Source organism: Engraulis encrasicolus, chromosome 11, assembly GCF_034702125.1.
Source record: "Engraulis encrasicolus isolate BLACKSEA-1 chromosome 11, IST_EnEncr_1.0, whole genome shotgun sequence".
Classification (NCBI taxonomy): Eukaryota; Metazoa; Chordata; class Actinopteri; order Clupeiformes; family Engraulidae; genus Engraulis; species Engraulis encrasicolus.
Genome location: NC_085867.1, coordinates 49,650,190 through 49,666,181, shown reverse-complemented (window position 1 = coordinate 49,666,181; position 15,992 = coordinate 49,650,190). Strand labels below are relative to the sequence as shown.

Below are 15,992 nucleotides of genomic sequence, written 5' to 3'. Positions count from 1 at the left end.
AAAGTCAATCACAAAGGGACAACTGTGACAACTCCTGCCATTGGGCATGGGCATCCTTTTCACAGAAAAGAGCATCAGCAGCTATGTGTGTATGATTTTAGACAGTTAAGATCATAGCAACTGCTTCCAGAAATTAGTCATAAGGAAGTAAGAAAGGAAATTTGGAGCAGGACTGTGGGATGCAAAAGTCACCATGTACATCCCATGATAAAAAAGTGAATGTGCACAGAGAGGTATATCAACTGCATACAGGCAAAGCTGAACCCTCATAATGTTCAACTTCAACACAAAGGTTTAATCCAAGCCGTTTTCTGGGAAAATAACGACATAAATTGTGGATTAAAAAAACTCTACCTGTATTACATTTTGAATCAGCCAGGACACATGCTCCCTGTTGGTTTCTGATGACCAAAGAAATCCTAAAGAAGCCAAGAACCACAAGCCACTCAACCAAGACAACAGGGCAACACAGTGTGCCCACAACAGTCATCCCTCTCCAATGAGCTCTTGTAGGGCTCTTTTTCTCTTCTACGAATAGCCTACTTCCCTTCCTAACAAAGCTTGCCTCCCCTAGCTGTGCTGTACCTTGTCGGCTACCTTTGTTGCACTCTTACTCACTTTGTCCTCCACTGTGTTTGTATGTATACCTTGATGTGTGTCCTCTAGCGTGACTCACTTTGGATGACAAAATCTATTCAGTGTAATGTAATGTAGTGTAGGGGCCTCAGATGTGTTACGTGCACTGCAGGCGAGCTGCCAAAAGCATACAAAAAAGCTTTTAGGAAAAACCCCTAAAACTACTCTGACATTTAGTGTAAAATGGATCCAGCTCTCTGTGATGAGTCATGTTAAAATCGTTTAAAACGGGGGAAAGAAATGAGCTCAGAATGGGCAGGGGTTTAAGGAATGGGCTTTTCACTTTCCTCAATGCCGTCATCTGCCTGCCACACACCGGGTAGGACTTTTTGAGATCCCAACATGGATGGTGTGTGTGTGTGTGTGTGTGTGTGTGTGTGTGTGTGTGTGTGTGTGTGTGTGTGTGTGTGTGTGTGTGTGTGTGTGTGTGTGTGTGTGTGTGTGTGTGCGTGTGTGTGTTTACCAGCCAAAGCCACACATGTCAACCCATAAAGATAAGAGCCACACGTATTTCCCTGTTAAGATAAGAATTGTGTTTTCCACTAATCTAAGTGATTTCCTGGTGGTTGTATTGTTACTGATAAAAAGTAAAAGTCTCATTACTTTTACTGACAGGCATACATTTGGTCTAGACAAGGCACATCTGAGTATTCTTTAGATTTTTTCTAATCAATTAGAGCACCCTATATGGACATAAATCTCTGTGTGTGAGAGAGTATACATGCTAACTTGTGTGTGTGTGTGTGTGTGTGTGTGTGTGTGTGTGTGTGTGTGTGTGTGTGTGTGTGTGTGTGTGTGTGTGTGTGTGTGTGTATGTGTGTGTGTGCGTGTGTGTGAATGCGGGTTTGGGGAGTGTATGTTGTACATGGCAGACCACATGTCTGAGCACACATACACTGCAAAGAGACAACATCTTGTCCATGTTCAATTTGCTTTGAGGAAATTGAGATATGTGCCCTGAAGGGACGAGATGAGGGGAAAGTTCATCTCCAACATAAGAGTGACTGCACTTCATAGTTCTTTATTTCTCTCTCGCTCTCTCTCTCTCTCTCTCTAAACACAGACAATCTTCTCGCATACCTCTCCCCGACTCTCTACACATAAAATTCCATCTCTCTCTCTCTCTCTCTCTCTCTCTCTCTCTCTCTCTCTCTCTCTCTCACCTCACTGGCCTCCATTGTAAGCGTAGTCTGCCTTGTTGTGCATGACCAGTCTGTTGTCCACGAAATAGAAGCTGTCAGAACGCGTCTCATATGGATGATCCACCATCTGGCGAACTGCAGAGGAACACACACGCACACGCACACGCACACGCACACGCACACGCACACGCACACGCACACGCACACACACACACACACACACACGCACGCACACACAAATCCATTCCATTTTAGAACTGATATGCCATTTGAAGGTATACAAATGTTAACCATAACGACAAGCATACAAATTCTGCACTGTTGACGGTGCTGCCAATAAATATTCACTACTAAGATCATTTCAGTACAGAAATAGAAGTCTGTCCAGAGGTTTACAAGAGTGATTACGGACTTTGTGCTAGCTCCAGTCACTCACCACAGTCACTATCCATCAGGCGCTATCATATTTCATACACTGACGGCCTAATTGCATCAGTTTCTTCCCAACGGAGCCATAAATACAAATACTCAGCTCTGACATGACCAAGGCTCCAATAACATTTGTTTTTATGGCCATCCATCCATACATAACTGCATTCATTACTTTTCTGTGTGAAATGTAAAAGTTTCACCTATTTGGGTGATTCTTTCATCAGTTAGTTACTCAGTGTTTTTCACACTCCTTATCGCTCTCTTTTCCTCTAGGTCTCGTTTTCTCTCTTTCACACACACGCCCCACATCCCTGTTGAGAAGGGAAGACAGTTACGCAATCTCCCCATGTACAGATTCAAAGCTGGGGCCAAAATTACATTACTTAGCCTATTACTGATTACATCTTCCCTCCACATGTTCATTCCCTTCAAGTTATTCATTCAATTAATGATTATTATTACTGTTTACAACTATGCTGTAAAAAGACTGATGAGACTTCACATGACCAAATAGGTAATACATTAGCTTTAGAGTAACTTTACTTAACTTCATGTTACATTATTGCTTCAGGACAGTGCACATTGATGTGTATATTGTATCCAAGGACCTAATTCCCATCTGTAGTTAAAGGGAAGTTCCTCCCAATTTCAACATATCGTTGTATTGCTCATGCTACCTTTGACTTGCCAGTACCTGACACGCCATTTTCTTAGTCAACTAAGGGTAGCGTGGGTAGTACAAAGGCGTGTTGAAATTGGCATGATTTCTGATTTAAGACAGTCATCTTAACAATGAACTACCTCCCACCTTCACTAGCCCCAAAGAGAAGAAGATTTCTCCTGACAAGATAAAAAATGTATTATTTTCTCTTTTTTTAGCTTATTTCACATTGGACATAGCTTGTCCAGTCATGTTAGTCACGTGTCTCTGATAACCCCCACCCACCTTGACTACCAAATGTGTTGCGGGAAACATTTCACTAGCAAGCAAAGAAGATGGTAAGGAACAGCGATTGTGGTTTGACCGGACAGAGGCAGCGACTCACTCATGTTCTCTGACAGCAGTGTGGGAACTCCTAAATGGTGGGGAGGACCCATCGTGGCCCAACACACGCAGCCCTTAATACACAGTTCCACCACTGGAACGCGGTCATAGTCACTGAGAAAAATTAACTGCCATAGTACTACACAGGGCTCTAAATTAACACTAGCAAACCAGCCAAATGCTGGTGAAATTTCATTTTAGCCGGTAGAAAAGACCAACATACCAGCATCTACTGGCCATTTTGGCTGGTGATGAAAAAAGTTAATTTAGACCCCTGGTACTACACTACTATGACAGTGCACAGGGCCTTCAGTAATACATTAAGACTTGGTCATTGCCATTGTGGTAACAGGTATTTTATAACAGGGGCAGTGTCTTAATTAAGGTAAAAACAATAACATATTGTAAACATATTGTAATATACGATAATTTACATTGCGGTGTGTTAGGAATATTTTTATTCTTGTAATTGACTATGATTCAGCATATTTTCCACCATTTGGAAATGCAGCACTTATTGCCATTTTCATACATCCTTTCCATGTTTACAATATTGTGACAGAGGTGTTCCGGTTCGTCCGATAGCCCAATGCTACTGCACTGTATTGAGGCTTCAGGAGGGAGGTTTATTAACGTTCCACGCCGAACTCTGCTCGTTGGCCTCTGTTACAATGTGTTATTAGAAGATATATAATATATAATCTGATATATTACTGTAAGATGTCAAATATGATATATTATTGTTTATCGTACTGCATCCTGAGAAATATATTTGTGTGGCATAAGGACAGGACGGTGGAAGTGACAACTCACTCATGCCCTCTAACAGCTATGGGAACTTGTAGATGTGCTCACAAAAACAAAATGTATAATTGTAGAATCTATTCGATACAGCATTTTATATTACTAAACTGTAAATTATCATACAATATACTAAGAAATTTGAGTTGCAGATAGAGTTACAGAACAGCAGCAGGACAACTCACGCAAGATGCCTGAGAGCTGTGGAAATTTGAAGATATGCTCACAAATAGCCAACGAAATACATTATTTAGTAATATATGATATAGTAATATACTGTACATTGTCATACAATCTATTGAAAGAGTAGGTTAAAGCCTGCACATGCAGATAAAAAGAGAAAAAGTCAGCTTCAACCAGGATTCTCTGCTCCCACTTGTTTTATTTTCCCGTGACATTTCGGGTAGAAACCTAACAGAAAAATAAAACAAGTCGGAGCAGAAAATCCTGGTTGAAGCTGACGTTTTCTCTCTTTATCAGGCAATATATTTAGAAACAACTCACTCATGCTGTCTGAGAGCTGTGGAAACTCATAGATGTGCTCGCACGTGTTGCGGCTGTTGGGGATGCAGAAGCCGAAGTCGAAGTGGAAGCTCTTGAGGAGCAGGTCTCTGAAGTAGTGCCTCTCAATCATGCGGAAGCTGTTCAGGGCCCGTGGACCCACCGTGAACTCCACGCTGAAAAGGGCACACTCACATTCACATTCAGATTCCCAATCATCCATCCTTTCTGTATCCTTGATGAGATATGATACCCATATGAAAACAAGAAATACAAAAAATTAGAAGAAATTCCTAAATTACAGTATTTTTTTATATTTTGCTTGTGAGGGTGATAGCCCAAAAGCTCAATTAATTTTTTCAAGAAAGAAGCCGCACAGCCGCACCTTGCATATAGTGTTTTGTTATTGCACTTAATTAGCCTACAGTTTGCCACATACAGTGTGATAAATGAACCTCCTTCTGAAAGGGCCACCCGAAAAAACGTGCTGTTTCTCTCATGAGCAGCATAGGGCACACTTTCGAAAACATTATGAACAAGCCCTGTGAGCCTTTTCTTACAACAGTAACACCAGCCCCCTGGTCAGGATCAGAACCGCAAATGTGCCGCAAATGAACTGAAGGATCAATGAAGGTTACAAAAAATCAATGAAGGGTCTGGCGCTGTTGATGACGTCATTAATGGTTCTAGAGACGAAAGTTGATAAGTAGCCTAGACCTACTTGCGGGAAGTCTGAATCGGCCTTACAGGGCCGTTGTGTATATATCTGTCGGTATTTAAACTTTTTTAGATGAATGTGTACATGTACCCTTCTGTGACAAATTAAGTGGGTGTCCTGTGTGTGTGTGTGTGTGTGTGTGTGTGTGTGTGTGTGTGTGTGTGTGTGTGTGTGTGTGTGTGTGTGTGTGCGTGTGTGTGTGTGTGTGTGTGTGTGAGCGCGTATACACCTACCCCTGTACATGGCATTCATCGACCTCACTAAGGCCTTTGATTCCGTCAACAGAACTGCCCTCTGGTGCATACTATCTAAGATTGGATGCCCAGACAAATATCTGAAGATCTTGCGCCTACTGCACGATGACATGACCGCAACTGTAGTTGGGAACAGTGGCTGTGAAACAGACCCTTTCAAAGTGGAGACAGGAGTCAAGCAGGGCTGCATTATTGCACCAACCCTCTTCTCCATTTTCATTGCCACCATCCTCCACCTCACCAGTCAAAGTCTACCTGAGGGTCTCAAGTTCGTATACAGGACAGACGGTGGGCTCTTTAACATCAACAGGTTCAGGGCAAAGACCAAGGTGCTCACATCCTCCATCATGGAACTCCAATATGCTGATGATAATGCCCTTGTGGCTCTGTCTGAAGAAGAACTCCAGAGCATCATGGACGCCTTTGCCAGAGCCTACCAACTCCTGGGACTTGATATTAACATCAAGAAGACTCAGATTCTGTACCAACCAGCTCCTGGCACATCCCCAAAGGTTCCAACCATCCATGTGGCCAACAACACCCTGGAAAATGTGGACCAATTCATGTATCTGGGTAGTCTTCTATCCACAAGATCTGACATTGATGCAGAAATCCACCACCGAATTGGGTGTGCCAGCGCAGCTTTTGCTAGGCTGAGGGACAGGGTATTTGAAAACCGTGATATCCTGACTAAAACAAAACTCATGGTCTATCGAGCCGTTATTCTTCCCACCCTGCTCTACGGAGCTGACAGTTGGACTACTTACAGTAGACATCTGAAAGCCCTTGAGCAATATCACCAGCGATGCCTACGTAAGATCCTTAGGATCAGCTGGGAAGATAGACGCACCAATATCAGTGTCCTACAAGAAGCCAACATCCCAAGCATCACCTCAACTATTACTAAGCACCAGCTACGATGGACAGGTCATGTGATACGCATGTCAGACAACCGCCTTCCAAAACGAATTTTGTATGGCCAACTAAAGGAAGGAAAGCGTACCCAAGGAGGGCAGAAGAAGCGGTACAAAGACATGATAAAAGTACATCTCAGAAAGTGTAGCTTCAATGTCAATAACTGGGAGGAGGCGGCCCTCCAAAGAGATGAGTGGAGAAGGTTGGTTCATGAGGGTACAGCACAACTAGAAGAGGACCTCCACCATGCTGCAGAAACAAAAAGGCAATTGAGGAAGGAGAGAACCACTGCCAAAATGAATCCTCACATCCAAACAACTACCTCCAGGACAACAATCTACATATGCCCCCACTGCAATAGAGACTGTGGATCAAGGATCGGCCTCAACCGTCATCTGACGACCCACAAATGACCAGACCCAACGTCAGGAGGACAATCATACTCGTTTCGAGTGATCGCCGATGATGATGGTGTGAGCGCGTCTGTGTGTGTGTGTGTGTGCATGTGTGCGTGTGTGCGTGTGTGTGTGTGTGTGTGTGTGTGATGGAGAGACCATCACTAGGGTTGTGGGTGTGTTCTGACTAACATGCCAACGAGCCTGGCTCTTTGGTGTAGCGGTCAGAGCCCCAGTTTACTACCCCAGAAGGTAGGCTGGGCAACTCTACTCCCCTTCGCTACAAATGGTGTNAGAAGTGGGATGGTACCGTGAGGCCATCGGAAGCCCACCCATTGTGTGTGAGCCGTAATTCCATGTGAGGGACCCCCAGGATTGGTTACCCCGGTGTGAGGGACCCCAGTGGTGGGTGAAGCATTTGTTAGGTTCAAACCCTTAACATTTGTAAATATGAAACACCTGAAATGAAAGACACAGAGAATCCTTAATTAAGTTTCAAACCGGCTTGGAGAGCGGATGGGGAGAACCGTCAGCTACCATTTTCCCCACTCGTTCTAAACGATGTAATAGCCATAAGTCATATTTATTGAAGGATTTTCCCTGATAACAATTATCTCTATCCGCTAAGGGGAAAAGGGGGCGTACCCGGATAGAGATTAATTCATTCACACACACACACACACACACAAACACACGAACACACTAGCCAGGCTGCGCCCTCCTAGTGACGCAACACCTTCGGCGGCGCTGCAGATCGAATCTCGATTGCAAGTCTATGATAATCAGGCAACGAACACACAGTCCTTGGCCTGCCATGTGGAGATGCAACTCTGTTGTGTTTGGGCATTCCATTGTTCTGGTACAGATAAAGTCCTCGCACAGTCCAGTAATCTTCTGCAGCCTTGAACAGGAATTCTTGAATGCGAAAGGGCACATTTGTGCCACGGCAACATGTTTGCTCTCATATAGAATAAAATACAGTTCCAACATTTCCCCCTGTTTATTCTATATGAGACAAACATTAACATCATCCAGTGATCACTTCAAATGATTTTTTCTTTAAATAGGTACACTTAGAGGCCCCGAGCATACTCCCCTGGGTCAGGGAACAGATCAGGGACCTGGATGGAATCGTCAGATTGGTGTGGAGGCTCATGGTCTCCACCAACAACATCATCATAGTGTCATCGACATCACTATCCTGTCTAGTTAGAAGAGCATATAGGTTTGACATTTTTTCTTCCATTTGTGCAATGGCAGTGGTACTAAATCTGGTGCACAACACTCTAATACAAGGAATACAACAACATCCACATAACGTGAGGATCGCCGCAAATATTGCAATAGACATGATTATGGACGCTGCCAACTGTCTGTATTTGCCAACATGTCAGAGAAACCATCCCACACTGAAGTGTCGACCCCGGAGTGGTCTTTCATTTTCTTTTTGGTTGAGGGATCCCAGTCCCTCTATCGCCCTGGTGACACTTTCGTCAGCTGCCGTATTGTTCGGTATGAAGGAACAACATTGATAACCAAAAATAGAGCACACACTCCTATCGGCCAAAAGCATATCAACCGCAATACGAGATTGGAATGCGATTAGGCAGGTTGCCTTCAGTTGTTCATGGATGGCCCTGAACTCGAATTCAGTTTTGTTGCCCAGCGCCTGCACATTATAGTGGATGTTGTTCATTCTGTCCATATTTTTGTTTATAGTACACCACCAACATACAAATGATTCAAACCCTGATGCAATTTGATTCCACATTGTAGCTCTCTTATGTTTGTTTTAGGTTAGGTTAAGGGGTGAAGTTTCAGAACAAGGTTTCATTTAACATGTGCCCTATACACATATTTGTTTAATGCACTGATTAATCCTAAAATATCTCTCCTGTTTGAGACATGTGCCATCCACATGACTCAATAAGACTTAAGTAATTTCCGAAACAGACTTTGAGCACAGTAAATGATGAGAAGTAAACATCTTCCAACACCCTCCAGTTCATGGGTGCATGAGTGATTCTACGATTCCCCTACGCTTTTGGCAAAAGCAAAAAGTCAATTATCAGTATTTTTCCCAACTAAATGACCTAGATGTTTACATAGTGCCAAACAAACAAATTGCCAAGCTTAATCTTAATAGTTAGTGGAATTGGCAAATAAATCCACAGACTTAAAAGTGTAGCCGAATCGGAGAATTACTCGCATAGCCTACATCAAGGCAGGCTTTTTCAAACATTTGTTTAAAAAAAAAAATGATAAGCTCTCAGAAGTCAACTCATCCACACACAGACATTAGTGTGGAGGAGGTGCGCAGTTGTAACAGATTAGAGAGCATTATAATAGAGAAGAAACAAAAAATGTTTTGTTAGTTTAGACAAAACAAAACTCAAAGCCGCCCAACCATTCTCTCATAATCTATAATCAAAATAAAATAGATAGCTCTACATTCCCGGGGAACAACAATTTATCAAGAGCAAAATTATGATAAAGAAAATTACTCTGGTCAGTATCTGACTATTGTGGCTCACGTTTACATTACAGTTCCTTACAGAACAGGCGATAAACGCAAACTGACAAAATGTGGTGTTGACCACATAGTTCATCCAATATAGAATGTAGAAGAAACATTAAAAAACATTAAGCATGCCGTACAAAATGACTATACCCATAGTATTGGCTGTCTTTACATGATAGTTAGGCCTGCATAAATCACTTTGTAACAGAACTGAAATATATTGGCATGCAGTCCTCACTGTCCTTTTGTCATGAGGTCATGGTGATATAGGGGCCTAGCCCAACTCCTGCCAATAATGTCAGTACATTCAAAAATGTATTTTGTAAAAATAAAAAAATTGAGTATGAGTAATATTTGAGAATCGCATTGTCATCACCCAGACATACAGATCACTAGATGAACCAATCAAAATGTAAGAGATAAAAAGAAAGAAAACACAACTGCCATTGTAAAATACGCAACTTTAAAAGAAAAATGAAACAAACAACCAGACAGACCCTTTATCTGGTATAGAGGTCAGACCTTGTCTAACTTTTAGGTCAAACTTTCCATGGTTTGAAAGAAAGAAAAAAATAACAGTTGTCATTTTATCAAGTGTTATAACTAAAATTATTACCCAATTGAAACAAAACAAACTCTGGGAAAATCTTGTGAAACTTATCAAATTAAAAACAAAATTCACTTAACCTAGCGATCATTTGTATTGTCTAGGTTCCTTCCATTCATATCAGTTGTGTTTCAGCTCGTTTCCATAACACTGGGCCTGTTCCTCAAAGAACAAAATATATATATATATATATAGGGAAAACAACTTTCCTTCATGTACACTCAAGCCAGATCAATTTGAAATCATATCAGAGCAAAAAATGGTTGACTTCATGTATCGGTTACATAAAACATTTTGTAACAGAACTAAAACCTTATTGGCAATCAGTTTTCACTTTGATTGCAAGTTGACGACTGAAATGAAAAGACAGAGTTAGACAACTGTCTCTTTGTTTATAAATCAAACAAATGAAAATATAAGGATCCCAACGTCATCAAATTCAAACTTTTAAAAGCAAATAGAGAACATTGACATGTCTCATCACACACCATGTGAAGCAATGTTCACACTTACAGTATTAAACTAATGACAATGATAGATATTTAACATAACTTTAAGCTTTGGTATTGTTTATCTAGGTCGGTGTTCAGTTTTTTTATTTTATTTCTTATTGTCTTTTCAGTGACAAACAGGTGGTTTAGCATACACTGTTGGAGGTTTCACTATTAAGTGTCTTTCTGTCTCTGCCACAGAAATTTGCATGTTGATAGTTTGGGCCTGCTGTGTCTGATAAGGGTTGCCTGCAGAAGACCTTGGGCTACTTAGAGAGAGCCTCTGAGCCTTTTAATATCTATCCGAGCTAATGTAAACATCTACACATAGGACACTGTTATCTTTGCTGGGGTGATTTTGTCAAGCGCCTCTGTGTATTCAGAGTCTAGTTTTTTCTGGTTTATCAGAGTCAACATTGTCATTAAAATAAAGTTCCAGATCATAATTGCATTGGAAATGTATTTGAGTACTACTACCCAACTTTTAGGGTTTTTTATTTTATTTTTTAAACCAAACCCATGATCCATTGATCAATAACTCATCAAAATAGAACATAATAAGGCAAGAAATTCGATGAAATAAAACAAAGAAATAAGTCATAGTTAAACGTCAATAAAAACAAAATGACAACCTAAATTTCTAGAAACGTTCAGCACATGTGACCTAACTCTCAGACCAGGTCCAAATTGGGTTTACTCACAGCACCTTTGGGCCATCAAATAACGCCTGCGTTATTTCAAGATCTCAAACCCATTGTTCTTTTTTAAAAAAATAAATAAGAACAAGGAGAAAGCTTCATCTATTCTTTAGAAGAAACAAAGACATTTTGGTACTGTAAATCATGAAAGCAAACTCTTTTGCAACTACACTACACTACCATGACAGTGCACGGGGCCTTTAGTAATACATTATGACTTGGTCATTGCCATTCTGGTAACAGCTAATTTATAATGCCGTGTCTTAAAGGCTTAAACATTAACATGTTAACTTTCAATTGAAAATAGTAAAGAAACAACATAACTCCACACAACCCCGTTTTCTCCTAATCAAAAATAAATGGGTAAGAATGTGTGGAAAAACAAAATCATGACAAAATCCTACACCTCAAAGTTGAATTGTAGAATAAAATAAAAGGCTTATTCTTATTTTAAAAATGTTGTTTCAACATGTGCACTCCCAAGCTCCAGCTAACTCTGAACACAATAGAGTACCTTCACTAAACACTCAAAAAAAATTCTTCCACTCTCAGACATATTTAGGCACTCACTCCACAGATACACACGTACACTCCACAGACACATATACAATCTTTCTCACACACACAGTGGGGTGTCCCACTAGGACAATTCATACAACAAATAGGGCCCACACAGACAGACAAACAGATATCCATATTACTTGCCTTGTATGACACAGTGTTATACAAATACAATTATTATTATTACTATTATTATTATTATTATTATTATTATTATTATTATTATGTGGTAGGCTATCTGAGACATTAACTGCTCAGTGAGTAATCCAAATGGCTGTCATTTGCTTTTTCACACTAGTTTTGCTATTTCCTGCATTTCAGTGCGGCTAGCACCAGAGTCACAGAGGAAACGTACGGGGGTCCCTTGGACCAGAAGGGTAATTTCAGGTCTAATTTTTTCTTGGTAAAACAATCCCTCTAAGTTTAGAACGACGTCTACCTCTTCCACATCCCCGTCCGTTTCCTCATTATCATCAAACCAGTCTACTGCACTAGGATTTTCTCTATGCACGATTTTCCAGTCCTTGCATTGCATTTCAGCAAGGAACTTTTCACTTCTTTTGCTGTTACTGCCCCCATTTTGTCTCTATGAATTTAGTCCAACGTCACAACACCTACAGTGCCTCTATTGTTGGATACACTTTTCAACAAGATAGCGATCAACGATCGTTTGTGGTAAGATTCACTTCAACCTCACAGGTGGAATCTTCTTGCATACAGGCTTCCACAAAGACTCGCTATTTGAACCTTGTTGTATTGGTATGAAACGTATTACCGAGTGGTAATACGAATCCTTTCACGCACACTTTCTCTCAACGCAGAGAACACAGAATTTAAACTAGTTTCTCGTACTAGGGGAGTCTGCCCTCCCTTTACGTTTACCTGATAGAGTCTAGAATTGTCAGGGTTTTGTCTTCTCTTATTTTACCGTCTTTTCATTCAATCCTTTTTAAATAAAAATAAAAATGTAGGCCTACTCACGATTCTCTGGTCTTTTCAAGATTCCCGTCAACCGTCGGATCCCAGCCTGCGAGGGAGAGACCAGTCCCGGAAACGGGTCTTAGTGCTGTGGCCACAGACTTTCCTGGTTCCCTCCTCGCGTGCTGGAATCGTCGGGTATCTTGGGATCCGGTTCTGAAGGACCAAGTAAATGTTAGGTTCAAACCCTTAACATTTGTAAATATGAAACACCTGAAATGAAAGACACAGAGAATCCTTAATTAAGTTTCAAACCGGCTTGGAGAGCGGATGGGGAGAACCGTCAGCTACCATTTTCCCCACTCGTTCTAAACGATGTAATAGCCATAAGTCATATTTATTGAAGGATTTTCCCTGATAACAATTATCTCTATCCGCTAAGGGGAAAAGGGGGCGTACCCGGATAGAGATTAATTCATTCACACACACACACACACACACAAACACACGAACACACTAGCCAGGCTGCGCCCTCCTAGTGACGCAACACCTTCGGCGGCGCTGCAGATCGAATCTCGATTGCAAGTCTATGATAATCAGGCAACGAACACACAGTCCTTGGCCTGCCATGTGGAGATGCAACTCTGTTGTGTTTGGGCATTCCATTGTTCTGGTACAGATAAAGTCCTCGCACAGTCCAGTAATCTTCTGCAGCCTTGAACAGGAATTCTTGAATGCGAAAGGGCACATTTGTGCCACGGCAACATGTTTGCTCTCATATAGAATAAAATACAGTTCCAACACATTGATGACGGGGCACATTGGATGGGAGAAGCATGATGGGCAGTTGCGTGAGGGACACCATGAGTGTGAAGCGCACGGGTGCGCTTCCCGAAGGGGAAGGCAGTGTGATGGAGTGACCATCACTAGGGTTGTGGGTGTGTTCTGACTAACATGCCAATGAGCCTGGCTCTTTGGTGTAGCGGTCAGAGCCCCAGTTTACTACCCCAGAAGGTCTGGGTTCGAGTCCCGGCTGGGCAACTCTACTCCCCTTCGCTACAGTGTGTATGAGAGAGAGAGAGAGAGAGAGAGAGAGAGAGAGAGAGAGACACAGACCGTGTGTGCGGGTGCATATGATCATATTCTGCATTACTCACGTGGCTCCCACTGTTTTCAGCTTCAAGAAGGCGGCGGTGAACTGGTACCGTACGAAGCGTCCAACACTGGTGTCCGCCTCCCTCTCTTCCTCATCGCCCACTGGGACAAGCACACATATGTACATGTATGCCCACACAGCTGTCTTTAGCCCGACGGACATTTCAATGTATTACACACACACATACACACACACACACACACACACACACACACACACACACACACACACACACACACACACACACACACACACACACACACACACACAGGAACGCCGACAGGGGGGTGAAAGTGGACAGTTGTCCCGTGCCCAGGGACAGAGGGGCCCCTGATTAGGTCCTCATTCCATTGTATGTATTGGGTGGGGGGCCCTTTCAGATATCTTTGTCCAGGGCCCAGCCAAAGCTATCAGTGGCCATGCACACACACGCACGCGCACGCGCACGCACACACACACACACACACACACACACACACACACACACACACACACACACACACACACACATACTGTATGTGTTCACATTTTATGTATGCCTCTGTTGATCTCCATCGATTGACATGATATTGTGTCATACACAAAAGTCCAACATATGGATGGATATGCCAATGCAAAATCACCAAAATACATAGGCCTACAATCACCAAAAAATGTACAAGCAAGGCGCATTACTAGGTCTCTAGTGGAAAGCATACCACTGTTAACAATCAAGAAGAGAATGTACATGCTTGCCAGAGAAATGGCAGGCCAAAGTAAACACACATGATTACAAAAATGTATAAAGATATGCAGTGCTTTACCAGTCTGTGGTGGTTTCGCAATCTCAAACAACACAGAGCCTGTGTCCAGATCTCTAATCTTGAAGCGTGTGAAGTCGATGTGGTAGATGTTGTCCTCTGGTTTACACAGATAATCTGTGATGAGATGAATAGAATATGTGTTCCCCCTTCTCACAGAATCAATTGCACAAAATTATGAATGACAACCGAGGGCCAATGGTAGGCCTATTCCTGGGAAAATTCCGCAATTCAAATGGAACGACATCAATAGCAAAGGGTGTTGCTCAACAGGTGTTGTGTGTTTAACCCCATGGTGCGAACAAGGTATTTCAAAAGGGTGTTACTTAAAAGTAAAGCGCAATAGTAGCATAATTTCAACGCAAAAGAACATTACGCACTCGCAGAAAAACCTGCTACGTACCCCGGGTGGCACAACGGAGACCTAGCACGTCCTCAGAAGTGATGTTGCCATCCTGCTGTTCACGGAGCTCATCCTCAGTGACCGGCCTAGTGTCTACCTGGCTGCGTCTGGATCTCAGTCTCTTCAGCACCCCACCAGTCGGCTTTCGCTCCCGCGATGTAGCGGCTGCGCTATGAGGGTTTTCGGCGACGGACGTGTCATTTTGTGACTGAATTCCACTCATGATAACTGCGGACGCTTGATCAACGTAAGATGGCGTCCCAGATCAGTGTGAAGCAACACTCTGCATTTTCAAGAATGACTGGCCACTTGTTTTCATGAACACATGTTGCCCAGTTACCATGGCTACCAGACATCGGAAAGGGATAAGTAAATCGGATGGGTAGCCCTGCTTGCATCTCAAAGCAGCGCTTCATTTGGTGACGTGTAACGGACAGGCGACGTGCCGCCGTATTCCGAAGCTATTGATCAAATTTCATTCCGAAGTGCAACATGAGACAGCGCACGTTTTTGCGCACGTTACGACTCTTGAATTTGAACTCAGAATTAGGCTATTAAACACAAAACATTTGCTCAGGGACAGACAAGCATAGGCCTAGGCAATTGTGTTTAAAATTGGATACAACTTTGCGCGGAATTACAGTAGCCAAACTAAACAATCCTGGCATGTCAACATTATTTAAAAAAATAAATACAGAGAGCTCCAATTTCACTCACACCCGCATCACAGAGCGCATTAATGTGCTACCCGTGACTCATGACTCTATTCAACGGCACGCAGCAATAAATGTCTGTGAAATGCAAATGCACACTGTTAAAAAAACAATAGAAAAGGTGACACCAGGGCAACAAAAGTTACTCAAGGCTGTTTGGACGACTAATCCATTTCCTTGTAGGTAAGAGGTGTGATGGAGAAATCACCAGAAGCGGACGTTTCCACTGTAGCCTACAGGCTAATCCAGTTGTAGGGAATGTTCAATGTGTAGAATGGGATTGGT

The 15,992-nt window shown here is 42.3% G+C and overlaps 1 protein-coding gene across 1 annotated transcript; it reads right to left on the bottom strand.

The window, feature by feature from the left end:
• Nucleotides 1-1,800: 1,800 nt before the first annotated feature.
• On the bottom strand, nt 1,801-15,352 carry LOC134459080 (protein unc-119 homolog B-like). The gene is made up of 5 exons (XM_063211415.1): nt 14,995-15,352; nt 14,595-14,708; nt 13,793-13,892; nt 4,561-4,733; nt 1,801-1,913 (listed from the first exon to the last, which is right to left on the bottom strand). Exons 1-5 carry the CDS (start codon nt 15,215-15,217, stop codon nt 1,801-1,803), a joined length of 723 nt encoding a protein of 240 aa, XP_063067485.1. The 5' UTR covers nt 15,218-15,352.
• Between the last annotated feature and the right edge of the window lie 640 nt (nt 15,353-15,992).